Source organism: Tachyglossus aculeatus, chromosome 2 (assembly GCF_015852505.1).
Source record: "Tachyglossus aculeatus isolate mTacAcu1 chromosome 2, mTacAcu1.pri, whole genome shotgun sequence".
Taxonomy (NCBI): Eukaryota; Metazoa; Chordata; class Mammalia; order Monotremata; family Tachyglossidae; genus Tachyglossus; species Tachyglossus aculeatus.
The window spans coordinates 37,180,580-37,203,773 of record NC_052067.1 but is presented as its reverse complement, the minus strand read 5'-3'; the positions used below and the strand labels follow the sequence as shown (position 1 = coordinate 37,203,773).

General features: G+C 44.2%; 1 protein-coding gene and 1 non-coding gene across 3 annotated transcripts in view; one reads left to right on the top strand and one right to left on the bottom strand.

Moving 5' to 3' along the window:
* Positions 1-23,194, top strand: part of LARS2 (leucyl-tRNA synthetase 2, mitochondrial) — a 205,656-nt gene that overhangs the window by 134,817 nt on the left and 47,645 nt on the right. For both annotated transcript variants that reach the window (XM_038742284.1, XM_038742281.1), the window contains exons 11-13: positions 7,838-7,953; positions 14,068-14,351; positions 17,902-18,000. In XM_038742284.1, coding sequence (XP_038598212.1) covers positions 7,838-7,953; positions 14,068-14,351; positions 17,902-18,000 — 499 coding nt within the window. The remainder of the gene's footprint in view (positions 1-7,837; positions 7,954-14,067; positions 14,352-17,901; positions 18,001-23,194) is intronic.
* LOC119924641 lies at positions 3,711-3,848 on the bottom strand. Its single transcript, XR_005449343.1, has one exon. It is a non-coding gene; the product is annotated as a small nucleolar RNA SNORA7 (small nucleolar RNA).

Here is a 23,194-nt window from a genome sequence, read left to right as displayed (position 1 = left end):
CTTAGGGCATTGTAGCTGATGCTGTTCATGTGGATTTGACATGAGAGAGCGATGGTGAACCTTAAGGATTGGAGGCAAATATTTATGGAACTTGGAATATATGGCATTGTGAACTTCACCGAGAAATTCGACTTGCTTTCGGTTAAGGCTGGGTCAGACTTCGGATTATTCCAAACGAAATTTAAGGATTGTAAGGATTAAAAAAAGTGGTTTGGAATAATGAGGTTCATCCCATTCTGGGGCTCCTGCTAGCTTCAGAATTCTCCAGAGTACAGGAAGAATCCAGCCAGAACATAAAGCATTAAATACCTAACAGAAATGACTCTTCCCGTGATTCATCTTTTCAAGGCCACTTAAGAAGGATGACACCTTAGCAAATGCGCCTGTTTCTTCAATATCCTCCCCACAGCTTTCCAAACTGAAGTAACTTGAGAAATAACCAAAATATTAGTACTCATCTTTCTGCATTAAATCAAAAATCATGGCTCGATCTTCATACTGTTGAGAAGGAAGGTGAGATAATAATGTCTTTCCTTAGCCTCTTCTCTCTAGTGCAGAGGAAACTGAGGGAAAGAAATGAGGCTGTTTTAGGGAATGAAACACTGAGATGAGTCATTGACCAAAGAAACAGACTTTAGATTTATGATTAATCAAAGACCACTAGTCAATAGCCCATCTAACCCAGTATTCTTTTTCTGGCAGTTCCACCAAAGTGGAGGTGGCCAAAATGCAGCCATCTGGTACATCCCATGTACAAAGAAAGTTTCCACTGAAAACAACCCTTCCCACAAGGAGCTCATAATCTAGGGGAGGAGACAAACACAAACTAACAGTCAGTTAAGGTCCACCCACTTTTTCCCCCACCCAAATTTAGATCATTTGTTAGAGCATGTCACAACAGAGAGTAACAAAACCCCCAGTACAGAAAGTCAGGGTGATGCACAGCTCTGAGAAACGGGAGAACTGAGTTCTAATCCCAACTCTGCTAAAAGAGGAATCCCTTCTGGAGCTATGCCATCAGTGATGAAAGTTTTTCAAACCACTTTGGGCGATCCTCGAGGTGGACAGGCCCAGCAGGAGTCCTGAAAAGTACCCGACAGTGTGCGCGGCAAAGACCAGTGGCTACCACGGCAACTGCCTGCAATGTGGCCAGCATTGGTTCTGGGCTGCATTTACTTGGCATGTACAAAAAAAAAAATCTCTGAGCCCCTTCTCAATCACCAGACTCCTTGCCCTGGTGGGAATTTGATGGACGGGGTTATAAACTACTAGCATTTTTGTCTGTGGTATTTGTTAAACACTTATTGTGTGCCAGGCCCTGTAGTAAGCGCTGGGGTAGATAGATGCTTATCAGGTTGGACAGTCTGTGTCCCACATGGGGCTCAGTCTTAATTCCCAGTGTACAGATGAGGTAAACGAGTCACAGAGAAGTGAAGTGACTTGCTCAGGGTCGCACAGCAAACCAGTGGCAGAGGTGGGATTAGAACCCAGGTCCTCTGACTCTTAGGCCTGCGCGCTCTCTATTAGGCCGTTCTGCTTCCCATTATAATCAATTCCTTGCACAGGTTCTTGGTTCTGAAGCCTGAAGACCCGGGTTCTTCAGTGTTTCTCCGTGGGAGACTCTCCTGTGACCCTCACAATCGTGTCTAAAATGTATTTTCTGTCCTTCATTTTCAAGAAGATCCAGTTCATGTGTTTGTGTGTGGCAGAAGAGTCTTTCTTTGCACTGTTGTCATGTGAAGATAGAACCTTGCTGGGCTAAATGGTCTGTTTCACACAGGACCTGATAATGCTCTTGACTTTATTTCTTAGTATCTTTTCATTCAGTCATACTTATTGAGCACTTATTGTGTGCAGAGCACTGTATTCCCCCTTTTAGACTGTGAGCCCACTGTTGGGTAGGGACTGTCTCTATATGTTGCCAATTTGTACTTCCCAAGCGCTTAGTACAGTGCTCTGCACATAGTAAGCACTCAATAAATACGATTGATGATGATGATGATGATGTATTAGGCGCTTGGGATTGTACAATATAACAACAGACACATTCCCTGCCCACAACGAGTTTACAATCTAGAGGGGGAGACAGACATTAATATAAATGATTACAGATATGTACATAAGTGCTGTGGGGCTGGGGTGGGGGCTGAATAAAAGGAGCAAGTCACGGCGATGCAGAAGGGAGTGGGGGAAGAGGAAAGGAGGACTTAGGGAAGGGCTGTTGGAGGAGATGTGCTTTCAATAAGGCTTTGAAGCGTGGGAGAGTAATTGGCTGTCGGATTTGAGGAGGGAAGGCATTCCAGGCCAGAGGCAGGACGTGGGCGAGGGGTTGGCGGTGAGATAGATGAGATCGAGGTACAGTAAGAAGGTTAGCAGTAGAAGAGTGAAATGTGCAGGCTGGGTTGTAGTACAAGAGTAGCGAGCTGAGCTGGAGGGCAAAAGGTGATTGAGTACTCTGAAGCCAAAGTGAGGAGTTTCTGTTTGACGTGGAGCTGGATGGACATCCCCTGGAGTTTCTTGAGGAGTGGGGAAATATGTTCCGAACGTTTCTGTAGAAAAATGATCCAGGCAGCAGAGTGAAATATGGACTGGAGTGGGGAGAGGCAGGAGACTGGGAGGTCAACAAGGAGACTGATACTGTAATCAAGGCGGGATAGGATAAGTAGTTGTATTAACGTAGCGGTTTGGATGGAGAGGAAAGGGTGGTTTTGCAGTCTCTCATCTGATTGCTACCCCGAGGCCAGTCTGCTGCTGTAGCCTCTCAACAGCCCATTCCTCTTTAATTTAGTTTGAGACTATGTTTCCCTGATTATTCAATCCTCCTGGCTTGTGTGGGCTCACTTTTAGTTCACCATTTATCAGCTGCTTAGGAATAATAATAACGATAATGGTGGCATTTATTAAGCACTTACTATGCGCAAAGCACTGTTCTAAGTGCTGGGGAGGTTACAAGGTGATCAGGTTGTCGCACGTGGGGCGCACAGTCTTAATCCCCATTTTACAGTTGAGGTAACTGAGGCCCAGAGAAGTGAAGTGACTTGCCTAAAGCTGACAAGGGGCGGAGCTGGGATTTGACCCATGACCTCTGACTCCAAAGCCCGGGCTCTTTCCACTGAGCCACGCTGCTTCTCTACAGTAATCTTGAATCTTGACAGGAATCTTGCTGTCATCCATTTTCCTCACATGTGTCAACCAGCAGTGCTCTGTCGCTGTGAGCATTGCTTTAGTGGTGGTGAACTGACAACGTTCCCAGACATCACTTTTGGTAATAATAATAATAATAATAATAATAATGGTATTTAAGTGCTTACTTTGTGCCAAGCACTGTACTCAGCTCTGGGGTAGATCAAGTTAATCAGGTTGGACACAGTCCTTGTCCCGCATGGGGCCCGCAGTCTAAGTAGGAGGGAGATGATAATAATAATAATAATAATAATGCTATTTAAGTACTCACTGTGTGCCAAGCACTTGTAGTCAGCTCTGGGGTCTTGTCTTGTGCCGTTGAGTCATCCGGGCCCATAGCGACGCCACGGACACATCTCTCCCAAAATGCCCCACCTCCACCTGTAATCATTCTGCTAGTGTATCTGTAGAGTTTTCTCCGTAAAGGTACGGAATTGATTTACCATTGCCTCCTTCCGCGCAGTCAACCAGAGTCTCTGCCCTCGATTCTCTATCATGCCGCTGCTGCCCAGCACGGGTGGGTTTTAACTTGTAGCGGATCGCCTTCCACTCGCCAGCCACTGCCCAAGCTAGGAATGAAATGCACATGCCTCTGCTTGACTCTCCCTCCCGTAGTCGAGACTGGTAGAGGACTGGAAACTCTCCAGGCGCGACCCTAATAGGGCAAACTCTGGGGTAGATACAGGTTAATTAAGTTGGACACAGTCCCTGCCCCACGTGAGGTCCACAGTCTAAGTAGGAGGCAGAACAGGTTTTGGATCCCGTTTTACAGATGAGGAAACTGAAGCACAGAGAAGTTGCCCAAGGTCACACCGCAGGCAAAACACCAGTCCTGGGCTCTTTCCATTAAGCTCTGCTGCTTTGTTTGGTCATTTGAAAATAAATATGGATCATCATCATCATCAATCGTATTTATTGAGCGCTTACTATGTGCAGAGCACTGTACTAAGCACTTGGGAAGTACAAGTTGGCAACATATAGAAACAGTCCCTACCCAACAGTGGGCTCACAGACTAAAAGGGGGAGACAGAGATCTTACATGGCAGTGGTGAAACTTCTGAAGAAGCTGCCGTTTTAGCCGTTCTAGGTTTACAGTCATAGAAGACTGAATAGCAGGACAGCCTTATAGACCTTCGATTTCGTTAGGACGTTGATGTCCTTTTGTCACCCTATTCATTCAGTCTTTCAATCGTATTTATTGAGCGCTTACTGTGTGCAGAGCACTGTACTAAGCGCTTGGGAAGTACAAGTTGGCAACATATAGAGATGGTCCCACTGTGTTTACTGTAATTGTTTCCTACCTCTGTGTATAACCATACCCCATTGTGTGTCCTGTGCAGGTAGGAGAATTAAGTGACCCCACTCAATTGTGGGTTGCCGATTCATACCTTTGGTGGCTACGTGCAGGATTTCCTGAGGGTAGTTTGGTACATAACTTTTGGCTTTCACCCATTGCCCTGTGTTGGATCTGCAAAGTGATTCACAATCATTTGCATGTCTTCCTTTTTAAGCGCCTCAAGAGCTCAGTCATCTGCATTTGGCAGTTCCTGAACCACTGTTTTAAAGACTCTTCCTGATGCTTGGCGCTTGTTGAGCTGGAAAAATTCTGTATTATATTGAACCAGGTCATAGAGTACCATGACAATTTCTACTTATGGGAAAAGAGAAATGGGTAAAGAATCAAAATCTTGGAATAGCCAAGGGCATTTTTTTCCTTGGTCTTGGAAATGTCCAACTTGGGAAATTCGGGTTTTTCAGAAAAGTTATTAAGTGACCTGGAAGAAAGCAGAAGCTTGGCGTTTGATATTGTTTTCACCATTTCAAATTTTGTCCTGGTTCAACTATTCCAAGGATCAAGTCCTTTCCCGTCAATGTCCCTGTGTTCTGTAGTGTCAGAAATTTTGCTGTTAGAGATTTTTGCCTGACATTCAGCCTAAGTTTTTTCCGTATGAAATTCACATCTTGTTTCTCCTAAAAGAACCTTCTTGTAATATGATAAAATTTCCTTATACCTTCCTGGTGTTTACATATTCTTAATATTTTAAATATCTATTGAGGTAGCCATTCTTCAGTTGGACTCTGCATAGTTTCCTCTAATGAATACGGTCTTCCAATAAATAGTATTGTAGATCTTCTCAAACTGAACACATCCAAAACAGAATTCCTCATATTCCCATCCAGATCCGGCCCTCCCTGTATCTTTCCCATCAATGTAGGCAACACCGTTATCCTTCCTACCTCACAAGCCCATAACCATGGTGCTGGCCCTGACTCATCTTTCTCATTCAACCCAGTAATTATAATAATAATTTCTAAGCACTTACTATAAGCAGCGTGGCTCAGTGGAAAGATCACGGGCTTCGGAGTCAGAGGTCAGGGGTTCGAATCCTGGCTCCGCCAATTGTCAGCTGTGTGACTTTGGGCAAGTCACTTCACTTCTCTGTGCCTCAGTTCCCTCATCTGTAATATGGGGATTTAGACTGTGAGCCCCCCGTGGGACAACCTGATCTCCTTGTAACCTCCCCAGCGCTTAGAACAGTGCTTTGCACATAGTAAGCGCTTAATAAATGCCGTCGTTATTATTATTATTATAAGCCAAGCACTGTTCTAAGCCCTCGGAAAGATACAAGATAATTAGGTGAGACACAGTCTCTGCCTCACACAGGGTTCTCAGTCTAAATAGGAGGGGGAACTGGTTTTGAATCCCCATTTTACAGGTCAGGTGACTGAGGCACAGAGAAGTAAAGTGACTTGCCCAAGGTCACGCAACAGGCAAATGGTGGAGGCAGGATTCAAACTCAGTTCCCTTGACTCCGAGGCCTGTGTTCTTTCCACTCAGCCACCCTGCTCTGTGTTCAATCTGTCACCAAATCCTGTCGGTTCTAAATTCACAGCATTTCTAAAATCCTTCCTTTCCTCTTCATCCAAACTGCTACCACGCTGATCCAGGCACTCTTTTTAATGGTATTTGTTAAGCGCTTACTATGTGCCTGACACTATTCCAACCTCCGGGGTAGATACAAGCTAATCAGGTTGGACAGAGTCGTTGTCCCACATGGAGCTCACAGTCTCAATCCCCATTTTAACAGATGAGATAACTGAGACCGAAAGAAGGGAAGTGATTTGCCCAAGGTCACCCAGCAGACAAGTGGCAAGAAGCAGGATTAGAACCCAGGTCCTTCTGACTCCCGGGCTCGTGCTCTTTCCACTAGGCCTCACTACTTCGCTGCTTATCATATCCCACCTTCCCTACTGCATCAGCCTCTTCGCCGACCTTCCTGCTTCCTATATCTCCCTATTCCAGTCCATACTTCATTCAGCGGCCCAGATCATTTTTCTAAAAAAAGCATTCAGTCATGCTTTCTCACTTCTGTGAACCTCCAGTTGCTGCCCATCCACCTCCACATCAAGCAGAAAGTCCTTACCTTCGACTTTAAAACTATCAGCTCACCTCCCTGCCTCACCTTACCGCTCTGATTTCCTATTTCAATCTACTGTACGTACTGTGCTCCTCTAACCACCACTCTACTCACTGTACCTTGCTGTCGTTTATCTCACCAACAACCCTCTGCCCACATCCTCCTCCTCATTTGGAGCTCCCTTCCCCTCCATATACGAAAGACCACCACTCTCCTCGCCTTCCAAGCCTTATTAAAATCAGGGCTTCCCTGATGAAGCCCTCTTTTCCCCTGTCCCTTCTGTGCAATGTCTGTGCATTTGGATCTGTAACATTTAAGCACTTGATATCCACCCCACCACGCTTATGAGTGTGTTTGTAATTCATTTCTATTAATGCTTGCCTTCCCCTGTAGACTGTAAGCTCCTTGTGGACAGGGAATGTGTCTCCCAACTCTTGTATTCTTTCAAGCATTTAATACAGTGCTCTGCACACAGTAAACACTCAGTAAATACCATGGAAAGATTGAGTGATTGATTCTTAACTTTCACGTAGTTGGCCTGAATTTTCTGGAAATGTCAACCAGAATCCAAAACACGGGACAGTCGTTTAGCGAAGGATTTTTTTCTCTCTCACCCTTCAGTTCAGGGTATGATGTGCCCAAAATACATGATTTGGAAGCTGTCAGGAAATTGTAAATGAAGAGAGCACCTTTTCTTAAATACCACGTTTTCTATGACTTGGTACATGGGTTTGTTTTGTTGTTTTGTTATTGTTGTTTTTATATAATACCACCCAAGAGACTGATATGGAAAACTCTGGCTCCACAAGGAAGTCTGCGTGGGTGGGAGAAGAAATGTCTATTCAGAATGTGTTATTGTCCTTGGTAATGAGGCACAGTGGGAGTAGGTAGCGTGTTGACCTTGAGCCTCCTGACTGAACGGATTATTCCTGCAGCACTGAGAATGCTGCCTGTGGCTCTCGCCTTCCTTGTAGGTTACTCTCCTCTGTACTGATTGTCACTGGTAATTGCCTTGGGGATTTCAGCAGATGCATGAATAAAGGGACAATATTAAAAATAAGAAAGCATTGAAAGTGTCCCCGATGGGCTAAAAAATCTAAATCTAGTTTTTCACAGGGAAAAACAGCAAAGCTTATGTGGCAATGGCTGGAAATTGTTCCAGGTCCAATTTGCTAGCCTGAGAAGTTTGGTAATTGGTAAAAGGTAATTCTACCTTTCTTCCTTTTTTTGCCTAGGAATTCCTAGCACAAGCCCAGAGGATACTGCAGTAGCCCTGGACCTGGGCCTGTCCTTCTCAGAAGTTATTGAAACTTTACCGGATGGCATGGAGAAGCTAATCAACTCTGGAGAGGTTGGTGATTGGTAATGTGGGTTTTCTTCTTTGCCACAATTACCAAAACAGACTAGAACCTTTCTATTGAAAAAGGACATTTAACATGAATTGAATGATGATAATGATTTGGGGTCAGATTTAGACCTGCTTCTTTGCACAGAGAGACATAGACCAAATCCGTTGTTTTGGTGTTTGGACTCACAGTGGAAGGAAAATTTATAGAGATGAACATGGCCTAGTAGAAAGAGCTTGGGCCTGGGAGTTGGAGGACCTGGGTTCTAATGCCGACTCTCCCACTTGCCTGCTGGGTGACCTTGGGTAAGTCACTTAACTTCTGTGCCTCTGTTACCTCATCTGTAAAAGGGGGATTAGGTCCTACTCCCTCTTACTTTGACTTTAAGCCCTATGTGGCATAAGGACAGTGTCCAACTTGATTATATGTACCCTGATGCTTAGTACAGCGCTTGACACATAGTCAGCATCTAACAAATACCATTAATAAAAAAAGTCCCATTTCTGGTTCCTGCCAGACTGTAAACTTAACCTTTTTCTGCCTCCTTTTTTGCTTTGTAAAATGGGGAGAATAACATGGGGGTTGCACTCGTGATAAACGCTACATCGAGGAAAGCGTAGACATATACTGATTGCTGCCTGTGGGTACACAGCGTTTCATTCCAACACCACGGCAGGCTGTATCCAAACAGACCTGAGTTTTCAGTGAACGTTCCCCTATTCCCTTCCAGCAGTCTATCCTAAAAATATAGTGAAAGCACACATTATGGAAGAATTGAGTATATTTTAGAACTATTTCATCCACATTCAGAAAGGGCTTTATGATAATAGAAAACCAAATGCCAAACTTGTTACAGCACATCCCCAAATTATAAGCTGCTGGAAACTGTCAGTCATTAGTCCTTATTTCACACGCTTTAGGTACAGAGAGCTGCCTGGGTGCAAATCAAACAGAATTGGCCACCACGTTGAATTTAAGCAGGAAAATATAACCCAGAGAGAACGTAAGTTTAGCTTTAAGAATTGTGAACCGACAAATGATCAAATTTGCTCCATTTTAGGGAGTTGTCCTTTGGTTAGCATTGTTTGATTTTTCATTTCCAATCAGTTCTTTAATATAATTTCTCCTCTTCAGAAAATTTTGCAAAGCGCAGCGTCTAAGGGAACCTAAAGGACTTATGATTTCTTTCATCATATTTGAAGTATTTTTAGGAAGGCATATCATGTAGATATTTTTAAAGTCCACTGAAGATAAAGCAAACTAACTCTAGTTTTCATTTTGTACCAAGAAGGTAGATTTGACTCCTAGTCGATAGTTGATAAATGCACCTCATTATTTCTTTAATGGAATTTAGCTCACTGCCAAAACAAATAATTTTCTCACCAGGAAAAACCCTACCTGAACATTTGAATTCATTTATTAACTTCTCTTCTTTCGTTGCCAACTCCTTAGTGGCAAATATTTCCTTTTGTAGATTATCCAACCTTCTCGGTTATCACCCTTTTACCACATCAGCCTGCCTGATGGCTATTTAGCTGCTTGTCGGCTTCCCCTATCATCAGGTATGTAGGAACAGAAAAAAGACCGAACAGTTAAATCAGACCATTTTGCTATTTGGTGGCAACTCTGATAGGAGGTTAGTTGGAAGAGGTTGACACTAGTGGTTAAAATGAGGCTGGATTTATCAGTGGATTTCAGTTTCATCATATCTTTCAGAACTGACCATCTAGCAGTGGAAATATTTGGAACTCAGTTTATAAGTTGGTGGTAATTTACAACCATTGGGGATATTTTGGAGATTATATTATAGTACCCTCACTTAGTAGAGAACACATATAAAGACAACAGATGATCCAGTAAGAAAGTACCCTAAAAGAGAAGCCTGTGTTTTCAAACTTTTATTAGTCACTGTCATTGAGATAAAAACAGTGAATAATCAGCAACGTTCTCCCAGTGTGTCAGAATTTTTTGGTAGCATGTTAGTATATCTTAAATCACTTAGTAAATCAAAAGAACGGAGAGAGTACAGTTCACAGGAATACTGTGAAGAAGAGCGGGGCAAGGCAGATAAATTCACTCCTGATCGATAACGATTTACTAAGTGATTTAAAACAAGAGTCAGTTTTTGACTGCCCTCCATCTAACAATGAAACCAAACACTTTAGAAAATTCGTAGGGTCCTACCATCATTGGAAGTGAACTGAAGCACTTGAGTTCAGGTTAGTACTTTGCCCAGTTTGAAATTCTGGGGCCTGGCCCGTGGAAAGCCAGATTGGTGTGGAGCCTATACCTAGGTCAAGAGAAGCAGCCTGGGAATCAGAGGACCTGGGTTCTAATAATAATAATGATTACTATAATGATTATATTACTATATTGATTAATATAATTCATTATATTACTATAATGATACTATAATGATTACTATAGCGCTTACTATGTGCCAAGCACTGTTCTAAGCACCAGGTAGCTACAGGGTAATCAGGTTATCCCTCATGGGGCTCATAGTCTTAATCCCTATTTTACAGGTGAGGTAACTGAGGCACAGAGAAGTCAAGTGACTTGCCCAAAGTCACAAGGCTGACAAGTGTCAGAGCTGGAATTAGAACCCAAGACCTCTGACTCCCAAACCCGTGCTCTTTCCACTAATTATAATAATAATCATGTTGGTATTTGTTAAGCGCTTGCTATGTGCCAAGCACTGTTCTAGGCACTGAGGGAGATACAAGGTAATCAAGGTTGTCCCACGTGGGGCTCACAGTCTTCATCCCCATTTTACAGATGAGGGAACTGAGGCCCAGAGAAGCGAAGTGACTTTTGCCCAAAGTCACACAGCTAAGTCGTGGAGCTGGGATTAGAACCCAAGACCTCTGACTCCCAAGCCCGGGCTCTTTCCACTGAGCCACCCTGCTTCTCTATCCCAGCTCTGTCACGTATCTGGTGTGTGACCTTGAGCAAATCACTTATCTTCTCTCTGCCTCAGTTCCCTCACCTGTAAAATAGGGATTTAATACCTGTTCTCCCTCCTAAGTAGACTATGAGCCCCATGTTGCACCTGATTTCCTTGTATCTACCCCAGCACTTTGTACAGTGCTTAGCACATAGTGAGCACTTAAATATCACGGTTTAGTAGTGGCTTTGTCATTGACCAGATCCAGGTGAGCCTGTCTTGACTCCGAAGGGAGTAGTGGTGATTGGTTTTGTATTTCCCAAATGCTTAATGCCTCAATCAATCAATCAATCAATCGTATTTATTGAGCGCTTACTGTGTGCAGAGCACTGTACTAAGCGCTTGGGAAGTACAAGTTGGCAACATATAGAGACAGTCCCTACCCAGCAGTGGGCTCACAGTCTAGAAGGGTGGGGGGGGCGGGGGGGGGGAAGAACCCCTCAAAGGAGGGGTTCTTTGGTTTGCATTGGTAAAGTCCTGCGGTAGATATAATAATAATAATAATAGTAATAATAATAATAATAATGGCATTTGTTAAGCGCTTACTATGTGCAAAGCACTGTTCTAAGCGCTGGGGAGTTTACAAGGTGATCAGGTTGTCCCACGGGGGGCTCACAGTCTTCATCCCCATTTTACAGATGAGGGGACTGAGGCCCAGAGAAGTGAAGTGACTTGCCCAAAGTCACACAGCTGACAAGTGGCGGAGCCGGGATTTGAACCGATGACCTCTGACTCCAAAGCCTGGGCTTTTTCCACTGAGCCATGCTGCTTCTCTCATTAAGCCACGCTGCTTCTCTCATGGGAATTGTAGTCTGCAAATTTGAAGAAACTACTCTGTATGCACTGAGTTTCCATTTGGTTTGAGCTAGTCCTGGTGACAGATCTGAGGAGGTCCGATTGTGGGCCACCTACTAATAATTGTGGTATTTGTTCAGCGCTTACTATGTGCCAGGCACTGTACTAAGCACTCAAGTAGATATAAGGTACTTGGGTTGGACACAGTCTCCGTCCCACATAGGGCTCCCAGTGTTAAACCCCATTTTACAGATGAGGTAACTGAGGTCCAGAGAAGTGAAGTGACTTGCCCAAGGTCACACAGCAGACAAGTAGCAGAGTCGGAATTAGAACTCAGGTCCTTCTGATGCCCAGGCCCGTGTTCTATTCACTAGGCCACGCTGCTTCTCCTGGTCTACTGAGAACCAAGCTTGGCTCATTGATCGTGTCTAACTGAAGCTGCAGGCCAGCAATGCACCAAATAGGGACTAAGTCTAGCCCGAATGATTCCCCTTTAGATAGCCGGGGAATATTTTAGTGCATGCAGCACCAAACATCACCTCCACAGTACGCTTCCTCTCCTGCTGCCCTCCTGCTGCAGAGTACCACTGGTGGAAATCCAGCCACCAGGGCATCTTCGGCCTCTTCAGATTCATCCTTTTATGCTATAACTCTGCCCTGGCTTCTGCTCAGCACCACTACTTCTTTCCCTTTTCCATTCCCAATGTCCACACCAATTTTTCCAGGCCTTTAACTCCTGAAACCCCTTGTGCCTCCAGTTCCTCTCACCCCTGGTGACACTGCCAACTTCTCTGAGGACAAAAATCAAAACCATTGGCACGAGTTCTCCAACAACTCTCCTTCATCTCCCCAGCTCCCTTCCACAGTCACATTCACTCCCTCATTCTTAAGAGAAGATTGCTTGCTTGTTTTTAAAAAACTAATTCCCCTACCCCTGTCTTCTCATCTTCTAAAACTACTTGCATCATCTCTGACCACCATATTCAAGTATTAACTCTGAAAGCAGAAGGGCAGAAGCCAGTATACATGCTTATGTAATAATAATGATAGCATTTGTTAAGCGCTTACTATGTGCAAAGCATTGTTCTAAGTGCTGGGGGGGATACAAGGTGATCAGGTTCTCCCACATGTCTCCCCTGTCCTTAAAAAAACATTTTGTTGATCCCACTGCACAAGCTAACTCTTGCCCCCTTTCCCTCGGTCAATCAGTTGTCATCATTGAGAGCTTGTTATGTACTGAACACTGCTAGCTGCTTGGGAGAGAGCAATAACTAGAGTTGATAGATGTAACGCAGACATTAAACTCAAATCTATTCACTTCATGTGGGCCTCTCGGAGTCGGATAATTTAGATCTGCTTCGGGTTAGTAATCAAATACCACCGATATCACTTGCAGATGGGGAACAGGGGAAGAGTCACTTGGGGTTCTGGCTAAAAAAAGAACTCCTCACCTTCCATTCCAAATCCTCTCCTCTGTGTAACTTTCCCATTTACAGTTGACAACACCACCACCTTCCCTGTCTCTGGAGTTCGCAGACTTGGCATTATCCTTGGCTCCTCTCCTTTTCAACCCCCATGTCCAATCATTAATCAGTGGTATTGAGAAGCAGCGTGGCTTAGTGGAAAGTGCACGCGCTTGGGAGTCAGAGGTCGTGGGTTCTAATTCCGGCCCCGCCACTTGTCAGCTGTGTGACTTTGGGCAAGTCACTTAAGTGACTTAAGTTCCCTCATCTGTAAAATGGGGATTAAGACTGTGAGCCCCATGTGGGACAACCTGATTACCTGTGCTTAGAACAGTGCTTGGCACATAGTAAGCACTTAACAAATACCATCATCATTACTATTACTTATTGAGCACTTACTGAGTGCAGTGGATTGAAGCCCCTCCAATACTACTTCATTACTCCCACACCACCGAAGTCCTCTTAAACTCACTAACACTTATATTCCTACCTTACATATCTCTTTACAAGCATGAACTCTTATGCATATCCTTTTCCTTCATTCTCTTCCCTGTTTTTTTATTTTAGTGCCTGTCTCTCCCACTAGATTTTAAGCTTCTTGAGAACAGAGAGCTACTCATTTTAGTGTACTCTCCCAAATGCTTACATCAGTGCTCTGCACACCATAAGTATTCGATAAACACCACCGATGGATTGGTTTTCTGCTCACATAAGAACTTTGCCCACTACTCGCAAGATGATGACATAAAAATGTCTATATGGGTGCCTCTACTAGGCCCACGGCGTAAGCCTTGGAAACATTTGGTGTTGTTTTGTTGGGCAGCTCTTATATGTAGAATCGATCAAGCACTGTACCAAGTACTTGGGAAAGTCCTGCCCACAAGGAACATACGTCTGTTTATTTTTTCTCTCAGTTTACAGGAATGACAAGACAAGTAGCTTTTGACGCCTTGACCCAAAAAGCCAGAAGTAATGGAGTAGGTGGAGACATAACCAGTGAAAAACTGAAAGACTGGTTGATATCTCGGCAGCGCTACTGGGGCACCCCTATCCCCGTGATCCACTGCCAGAGCTGTGGCACCGTTCCCGTGCCTTACGAGGACTTACCGGTGGTGTTACCCAAGATAACCTCCTTCACGGGCAAGGGAGCCTCGCCTTTAGCGACAGCCTCTGAGTGGGTGAACTGTTCCTGTCCCAGGTAAGGAATAGGTGCGGCCAGGCAGCTGGGAGGAGATGCATCTTAGCATGATGCCTCCTTCCTCAGTTGTACCCGACAGGGAAGAGGACTGCAGAGCCGCCAGGATTTTTTCAATATCTGAAAATAAGAGAGGTAAAATTGCTCTGAGAAATGTTTCCTTCCCCTCCCATACTTCAGTGGGCTTGTTTGGACAAGTGTCTACTCCAATTTCTCTCTGTAGCCAAAGACATCAGAAAGATATCAGCCTCAGAGCTGCCAATTTGAATCCTCTCCGTGGTAGCTTTCTTTCTTCCCCTTCCTCTTGAAGCTGAAATTTGAAAGAGGGAACGTGTTTTTCTTCTCTGAGCCGACCCATTGCTCACTGTGCGGTGAGCTTTGTATTATTTCCTCCTTTTATTTCAAGGGGCATCATAAAATGGAAGTTGCGGTGTTCTCTGTGGTTTCATTGGCCTAGATATTGAAGCTGCTGCTCTGTTCCCTTAGTAGTTGTGTAATATTGATGGTGTGATTTTATTGCTGCATTAATCTACTGACACATTGGCAGCTGAGTTTTGGTCATAATGCTCACGGCAAATTTAAAAAGGCTCAACGGATAAAACTTTGACCTGAGCTGAACTACGGCCAAGAATCTGAACTGGCCAGGGAAACCTGAATTCTGTTCCCCAGGTGAAGTGGCCCTTGATGAAAGATTTAGCCATTTTCCGGAAAAAGACTTAGTTCCCAGGAAGAGGATTGTTAACCGACCAAGTGGTATTGGCTGAAAAACACCTCCAGTGCTCGGAACCGACGTTCCAACACAGCCTTAGGCTTGGATTGGGTCCTGTGAGCTCACTGTTGGGCAGGGACTGTCTCTATGTGTTGCCAACTTGTACTTCCCAAGCGCTTAGTACAGTGCTCTGCACACAGTAAGCGCTCAATAAATACGATTGATGATGATGATGATGATTAGGGTTAGGAGCTGTCAACTTCCAAGAACCCTCAGGAGTTGGAGGGCAGTGGGTCTGGGAACAGGCATTCCCAGAGAAGCAGCGTGGCTCAGTGGAAAGAGCCCGGCCTTTGGAGTCAGAGGTCACGGGTTCAAATGCCGGCTCTGCCCATTGTCAGCTGTGTGACTTTGGACAAGTCACTTCACTTCTCTGTGCCTGTTACCTCATCTGTAAAATGGGGATTAGGATTGTGAGCCCCACGTGGGACAACCTGATCACCTGGTATCCCCCCAGTGCTTAGAACGGTGCTTTGCACATAGTAAGCACTTAACAAATACCATCATTATTAAGCATTATTTAGGTCCCCGCTGTTCCAGGAGGCTTCCCTTACCCTCCAGTAACTCCAGCAACCGCACCGACCCTGAGGGGTCAGAGTAGAGAAGAGGGGAGACCCCCATATCGTCATCATCATCATCATCAATCGTATTTATTGAGCACTTACTATGTGCAGAGCACTGTACTAAGCGCTTGGGAAGTACAAATTGGCAACATATAGAGACAGTCCCTACCCAACAGTGGGCTCAACCTTCTCTATACAGATCTACTACAGAAACACATCCAGCTACCTGAGCTATTTCCCCAGCATCACCCATAAATCAAACAGCATGATGTGGCAGGGCGAGAGAAAAACAAGAGAGGCAGTGTAGCCTAGTGGATACAGCATAGGCTGGGAGTCAGAAGGACCTGGGTTCTAATCCTGGCTGTCACTCGTCTGCTGTGGGATCTTGGGGAAGTCCCTCAACTTCTCTGGGCCTCAGTTACCTTATCTGCACAACGGAGATTAAGGCTGTGAGTCCCACATGGGACTTGGACTGTGTCCAATCTGTTTAGCTTGTATCTACCCCAGTGCTTAGCACAGCACTTAACGAATGCCATTAAAAACTAGGCTAACACCAAGGTCATTCAAGGCAAAGACCCACATCGAGCAAGTCTTAATATCTCAGCAGTGTGGCAGGAAGCGGTGAAAGGGATGTCTCCTGGTCCATGGTTCTTTTCAGCCCCTCAGCCAATGTCGGATTCTCTGCCTATGGTACCTTCTGCCTTCGTGCCACCCTACTTTTAGTCTCCACCAGTGAAAGTGAAATGCGTGGCTCAGAGGAAAGAGCAGAGGCTTGGGAGTCGGAGGTCATGGGTTCAGATCCCGGCTCCGCCAATTGTCAGCTTTGTGACTTTGGGCAAGTCGCATCACTTCTCTGTGCCTCAGTTCCCTCGTCTGTAAAATGAGGATTGAGACTTTGAGCCCCTCGTGGGACAACCGGATCACCTTGTAACCTCCCCAGGGCTTAGAACAGTGCTCTGCACATAGTAAGCGCTTAATAAATGCCTTTAAAAAGTGCCTTTTAGCGCTTAGAACAGTGCTTTGCACATAGTAAGCGCTTAATAAGCTCCATCATTGTTATTAAATGCCAAAGCAAAGAAACAAATCTTTTGGAAATAGCATTGTCCAAAAACGTCATCCATTTTTGAAAAGAACATTGCAACGTATGCACTATTTCTTGTTCAACTTGAACAAGTGTACTCCTAGAACAAGAAAAAGAATATTTATCTTCCAATTGGTTCTTTCCAAAAATAAATTCATTTTAAGTTAAAAATGACTTGTTTTAAATGATTCATCAAAAGACTGGGCCTCTTCCTCTCTCTCCTAGTGACTCTTCTCCTCCACCACCTCCCATTTCTGTACAGGAAACTCTGTAGTTTCTGTTGCCAAAACTCCATACTTGAGGGAGCATTTCCCAGAGAGGGAAGGGAAGAAATGGAAAGGGAGGGAATGGCCACTCCCTGCCCCTGCTTCAGCCCCCTTCTCCCTCGCGCTTTCCCAATTAATTCCATTAGAGGAGTTAGACACAGACTAGCAGGGTTGTCTTTTAAATGATGAGTGTACACTCCTTTTCAGATCTGTTTGATTTTGTCCTGTTGTGCTGGGACAGACCTTAGTAGTCCAAATATAATGGTGAGTAACTGCGAAGTCAGATTGAAAATTTGGGTTTTCTTTTGGAAATGAAATTATTTCCATTTTTTTAAGCCTAGCAAATCATCATCATCATCAATCGTATTTATTGAGCACCTACTGTGTGCAGAGCACTGTACTAAGCGCTTGGGAAGTCCAAGTTGGCAACATATAGAGACAGTCCCTACCCAACAGTGGGCTCACAGTCTAAAAGGGGGAGACAGAGAACAAAACCAAACATACTAACAAAATAAAATAAATAGAATAGATATGTACAAGAAAAATAAATAAATAAATAGAGTAATAAAAATGAAATCTTGATATATGTTAAATGCTTTCAAGTGTCTGTTTTAATATTCATGTTTTCTTTTCAATACTTAGCGCTCTTTCACAGTGCACTGTGCTTGATACAGTGCCCTCACAGTAGATGTTATTTTTGATTGATCGAAATTTATAATGTTGCCCCAAATGTATTCCCCAGAGAAGCACTGGAAAGAATGAAAGAAAGTAAAGATTTTTATCCGAATTTTTTAAACGTTTCACAGACCTTCAAAAGCTGATGGGAAAATTACATATTAATATGAAAAAAAATAGCCCGTAAATCTCTCTCTTGCAGATGTAAGGGAGCTGCCAAGAGAGAGACCGACACTATGGATACGTTTGTTGATTCAGCATGGTACTATTTCAGATATACTGACCCACATAACACTCACAGGTAAGGCATTTCAGCAGAGCTTAAAATGGGGTGGGGGTCTGGGGGATGCCATCCCAAATCTTTTCAGCAAACCCTGGGCCGTCTTGCAAGCTGGCATTGCCTAATGGAAAGATTGGAAAAAAAAGATTTATTTTATTTTGTTAGTATGTTTGGTTTTGTTCTCTGTCTCCCCCCTTTAGACTGTGAGCCCACTGTTGGGTAGGGTCTGTCTCTATATGTTGCCAACTTGTACTTCCCAAGCGCTTAGTACAGTGCTCTGCACACAGTAAGCACTCAATAAATACGATTGATTGATTGATTGATTGATTGATTGGCATGTCCCACCATAGTGTTTGCACAATGTTGGCACAAAAAATCAATCAGTCGCATCTGAGAGCTCACCTCCTCCAGGAGGCCTTCCCAGACTGAGCCCCCCTTTTTCCTCTCCTCCTCCCCATCCCCCCCGCCCCACCTCCTTCCCCTCCCCACAGCACCTGTATATATGTTTGTACAGATTTATTACTCTATTTATTTTGTACATATTTACTATTCTATTTATTTTGTTAATGATGTGCATCTTGCTTTATTTCTGTTTATTCTGATGACTTGACACCTGTCCACACGTTTTGTTTTGTTGTCTGTCTCCCCCTTCTAGACTTTGAGCCCGTTGTTGGGTAGGGACCGTCTCTATATGTTGCCAACTTGTACTTCCCAAGCGCTTAGTACAGTGCTCTGCACACAGCACTCAATAAATATGATTGAAATGAATGAATGAATCTATGGAGTGCTTACTGTGTGCAGAGCACTGTACTAAATACTTGGATAATATAACAGAGTTCATTCATTCATTCAATCATATTGAGCACTTCCTGTGTGCAGAGCACTTTACTAAGCGCTTGGATAATATAACAGAGTTCATTCATTCATTCAGTCATATTTATTGAGCGCTTTCTGTGTGCAGAGCACTTTACTAAGCGCTTGTGAAGTACAAGTTGGCAACATCTAGAGATGGTCCCTACCCAACAGCGGGCTCACAGTCTAGGAGGGGGAGACAGACAACAAAACAAAACATATGGACAGGTGTCAAGTCATCAGAATAAAATTGGTAGACACATTCCCTGCCTACAGCGAGCTTACAGTTTAGAGGGATCAGCAGATAAGGATAGATCCTAATCGGACTATTGAGTTTGCCTCCTATAGGATCTGTCTGATTTTTAAGTTTGCCTTTTGGCACCCTGATCTTTGTGAAGCTGTTGGAAAGTAAGGAGAGCAGCCATGTCATGCATCAGGATTCCCTGCCACATTCATTCAGTCGTATTTATTGAGCGCTTACAGTGTGCAGAGCACTGTACTAAGCGCTTGGGAAGTACAAGTTGGCAACAGAGACAGTCCCTACCCACCAACGGGCTCACAGTCTAGAAGGGGGAGACAGACAACAAAGCAAGTGGACAGGTGTCAATACCATCAGAATAAATAGAAGTAAAGCTAGATTCACTCATTCATTCATTCACTCCTATTGAGCGCTTCCTGTGTGCAGAGCACTGTACCAAGCGCTTGGGAAGTACAAGCCATTCGAGCACATGGATGAGATCTTCCCCTTGGGAGCTTTGTTTCGAAAATGAAAGAATATTCATGTGCTTATTTGTACTCCTTTTACACTATGCATGTATGTATACCCCTCTGCACACTTTGGCACATGTGCAGGTGTTACGAACTGTGAAAGGAGCGTGAGGCTGGGTGGGAGTCAGGAAATGCAGATTCTAGAAGAAGTATGGTGGAGTGGTTAGAGCACAGGTTTGGAAGTCAAAATATAATGGGCTCCTCCACTTGTCTGCTATTTAACCTTGTGCAAGTTACTTCACTTCTCTGTGCCTCGGTTGCTTCGTCTGTAAAATGGGGATTGAGACTGTGAGCCCCACGTGGGACAGGGACCGTATCCGTACTTGCCTGTCTCCACCCCAGCGTTTAGTACAGTGCCTGGCACACAGTAAGTGCTTAACAAATGCCATTATTATTATAGTTGTTATTAGAACCAGCTCTACTACTACTACTACTAATAATAATAATAATGATGGTATTTGTTAAGCGCTTACTATGTGCAAAGCACTGTTCTAAGCGCTTGGGTAGATACAAGGTAATCAGGTTGTCCCATGTGGGGCTCACAGTCTTCATCCCCATTTTACAGATGAGGGAACTGAGGCCCAGAGAATTTAAGTGACTTTCCCAAGGTCACACAGCTGACAAGTGGCAGAGCCGGGATTTGAACCCACGACCTCTGACTCCAAAGCCCGGGCTCTTTCCACTGAGCCACGCTGCTTCCCACAGCTGACACTACTACTGACCTGTCGTGTGACTTTGGGCAAAGCATAGAGTTGATTGTGAATCACTTTTCAGAGGCAGCCCAGTACTGTGGGCTGGCAAAAAATCCTTAAGGAAACTAAGGCAATGATCAGTCAGCACCAGGGAAGTCCTGCATGCAAGCAAAGATCAATCAATCAATCAATCAATCGTATTTATTGATCTTCATTGGAGAGACATGGAGGATAGTAATAATGTGTCAGCAGGTTTCAGATCAAACTAAAGGTGGGCAAAGTTGTAGCATTGGCCAACTTTTTAAATCGCAGTTAAATCTGGACTCACGGGTGACCCCCTCTCCCTCCCAAAAGTCAGGCCGCGAGGCAGTTCAACCCGTGTCCTTGACTTTTCATCTGTAAATGAGGATTAAACCTCCTACTTCCAATTTATACTTGAGCCCCATGCAGGACAGGGTCCGTGCCCAATCTGATAAATGTGTGTCTACCCCACTGCTTAGAACAGTCCGTGGCACATAAAAAGCACTTAGCAAATGCACTTTTTTTTTTAAAAGAGTCATGGAGCAAGGCTATCTATTGGTGTTGAAATTAGGCTCCCCTCAATGTGGGAGGGGAGTCCGAAAAGATTGGGCAGCAGAAAGATAGGCAAACAGCTGTTTTGGGGGGTGATCAAAAGCAGCGGGGACAAGGAAAATGCTTTTAGATGTAGGAGAGTGCAGCTTCAGGTGTGTATAATGCTACAGCTGAATGTTGGGGGAGAGAGATGGGGCAGACTAATCTGGTAATAAGCGCTTAGTACAGTGCTCTGCACACAGTAAGCGCTCAATAAATACGATTGATGATGATGATGCTATGCTACAGTCAGAGGAGGGGTCTTTGGCAAGCAGAAGCTTTAACACTACGGTGAGACTGAAGCAAAAATGAAAACACCAACAAGGGCCACGTAAACAGCAAAGACACCACCATTCTGTCATCACCGCTGTCAGGCCGGTATTTACCTATTTGCATCCTTGGGTAAATTTCAGCACCAGAGGCATCTCCTGCAATTAAGCAACGACAACTCTGTATTTCACAAGAGCTAGAAGAGAAAACAAAGTCAAAATCTTCTGTCCCATCAGTGCTGCAAAGGAGAATTCTGTTGTCCCTCTCCCCCTCTAGACTGTTAGCTAATTGTGGGCAGGGAGTGTGTCTACAAACTCTGTTGTATTGTGCTCTCCCAAGCACTCAGTACAGTGCTCTGCACACAGCAGGTGCTCAGTAAATACCATTGACTGATGGTAGGAGAAACGAACATAGCTGCTGGTTTGGCTAGCATTAGCCTAGTGGAATGCACTGTCTACGACCCCATATTAACTTCCCTTGGGGGTGTTTTATGTCATTAAGAGTACCCCCCCCAAAACCCTATGGTTTAAAATGAGCAACACTGTGGTTTATTTGGGGTGTTTTCAGGGACAGTACTCTGCACACAGTAAGTGCTCAATAAATACCCTTGATAGATTTTGGAAACCCCAGGGTAAAAGTGGTATTAGACTGTGCATGGTGTGAAAGGAGGGCTGAGGTGGGATTCACCGATCAGAAATCATTAAGAGTACCCCCCAAAAACCCTATGGGTTTAAAATGAGTAACACTGTGGTTTATTTGGGGTGTTCTCAGGGACAGTACTCTGCACACAGTAAGTGCTCAATAAATACCCTTGATAGATTTTGGAAACCCCAGGGTAAAAGTGGTACTAGACTGTGCATGGTGTGAAAGGAGGGCTGAGGTGGGATTCACCGATCAGAAATCATTAAGAGTACCCCCCAAAAACCCTATGGGTTTAAAATGAGCAACACTGTGGTTTATTTGGGGTGTTTTCAGGGACAGTACTCTGCACACAGTAAGTGCTCAATAAATACCCTTGATAGATTTTGGAAACCCCAGGGTAAAAGTGGTATTAGACTGTGCATGGTGTGAAAGGAGGGCTGAGGTGGGATTCACTGATCAGAAATCTGGTGACAGAGCAGTCCAGATTCGATTTCTATTTCAAGCATCCCCAAGCAGGCGCGGTCAATCTCAAGGCAGGGTTAGCATAAGAACCGAACTCCTACTTCGGTTGGCAGGTCACGTGCGTCTGGGTAACAGTCAACCAGGGCTCACCTAGGGAAAGCCACAAATCGGAGTAAATCCTGAGAAAACACGGATTACCTCCAAAAATACATGGGATGTACCCCATGGGGTGATTCATTTTGCCGCAGAAAAATGGCAAACTGAGGGAAAACAGTAAATCTATGCAAGAGAACTGGGACATGAGTAGAATGGCTGGATCTTGATTAGAGCTACTCATTCAAGTCCCTGTATTATAATCTGTTTGCATATTTAGCATTTCATGTTGTTAAGTTGTTTATGGGTTTTCTTACTTAAAAACCGTGTCCTTATTTTTCTAAAATAAAGGGCCCCGGTTTCCCATTGTTCCCGCTGATGTAAATTTGGTTCTTTGTGCAGTGCTAACAATAAATTAATTCAAGATTGAAGGGTGCGCTTTGCAGGTAATAAAGCGGTAACCAACAAAGCTACTTTTAAGTAAGACTGGAAATTTTTTTTTTGACAAATGCACCCTAAATAAGCATCATTAAATGCAATAGGCAATATGCAGACTGCGATGGATGATCTGGAATTTTAATTGTGATTCTTCAGCAGAAGTTTGAAGGTCTAATTTGTAACGCCCCAATTATCGCCTGTTGTAAATGCCGCATTGCCCTCTAACGGTAGAAACTTTGAAAATTCAAAGATGTTGTGTCTGTTTTGGTGAGGAAAAGAAAAGGTTAGAGGCTGAGGAAGTTGAATAGTTTGTGAGGTTTTTTTGATTTTTTTTTTAAAAGAGCCGGGTATTCAAAACTGCTTTGTCCTGAGTTGTTTTATTATGT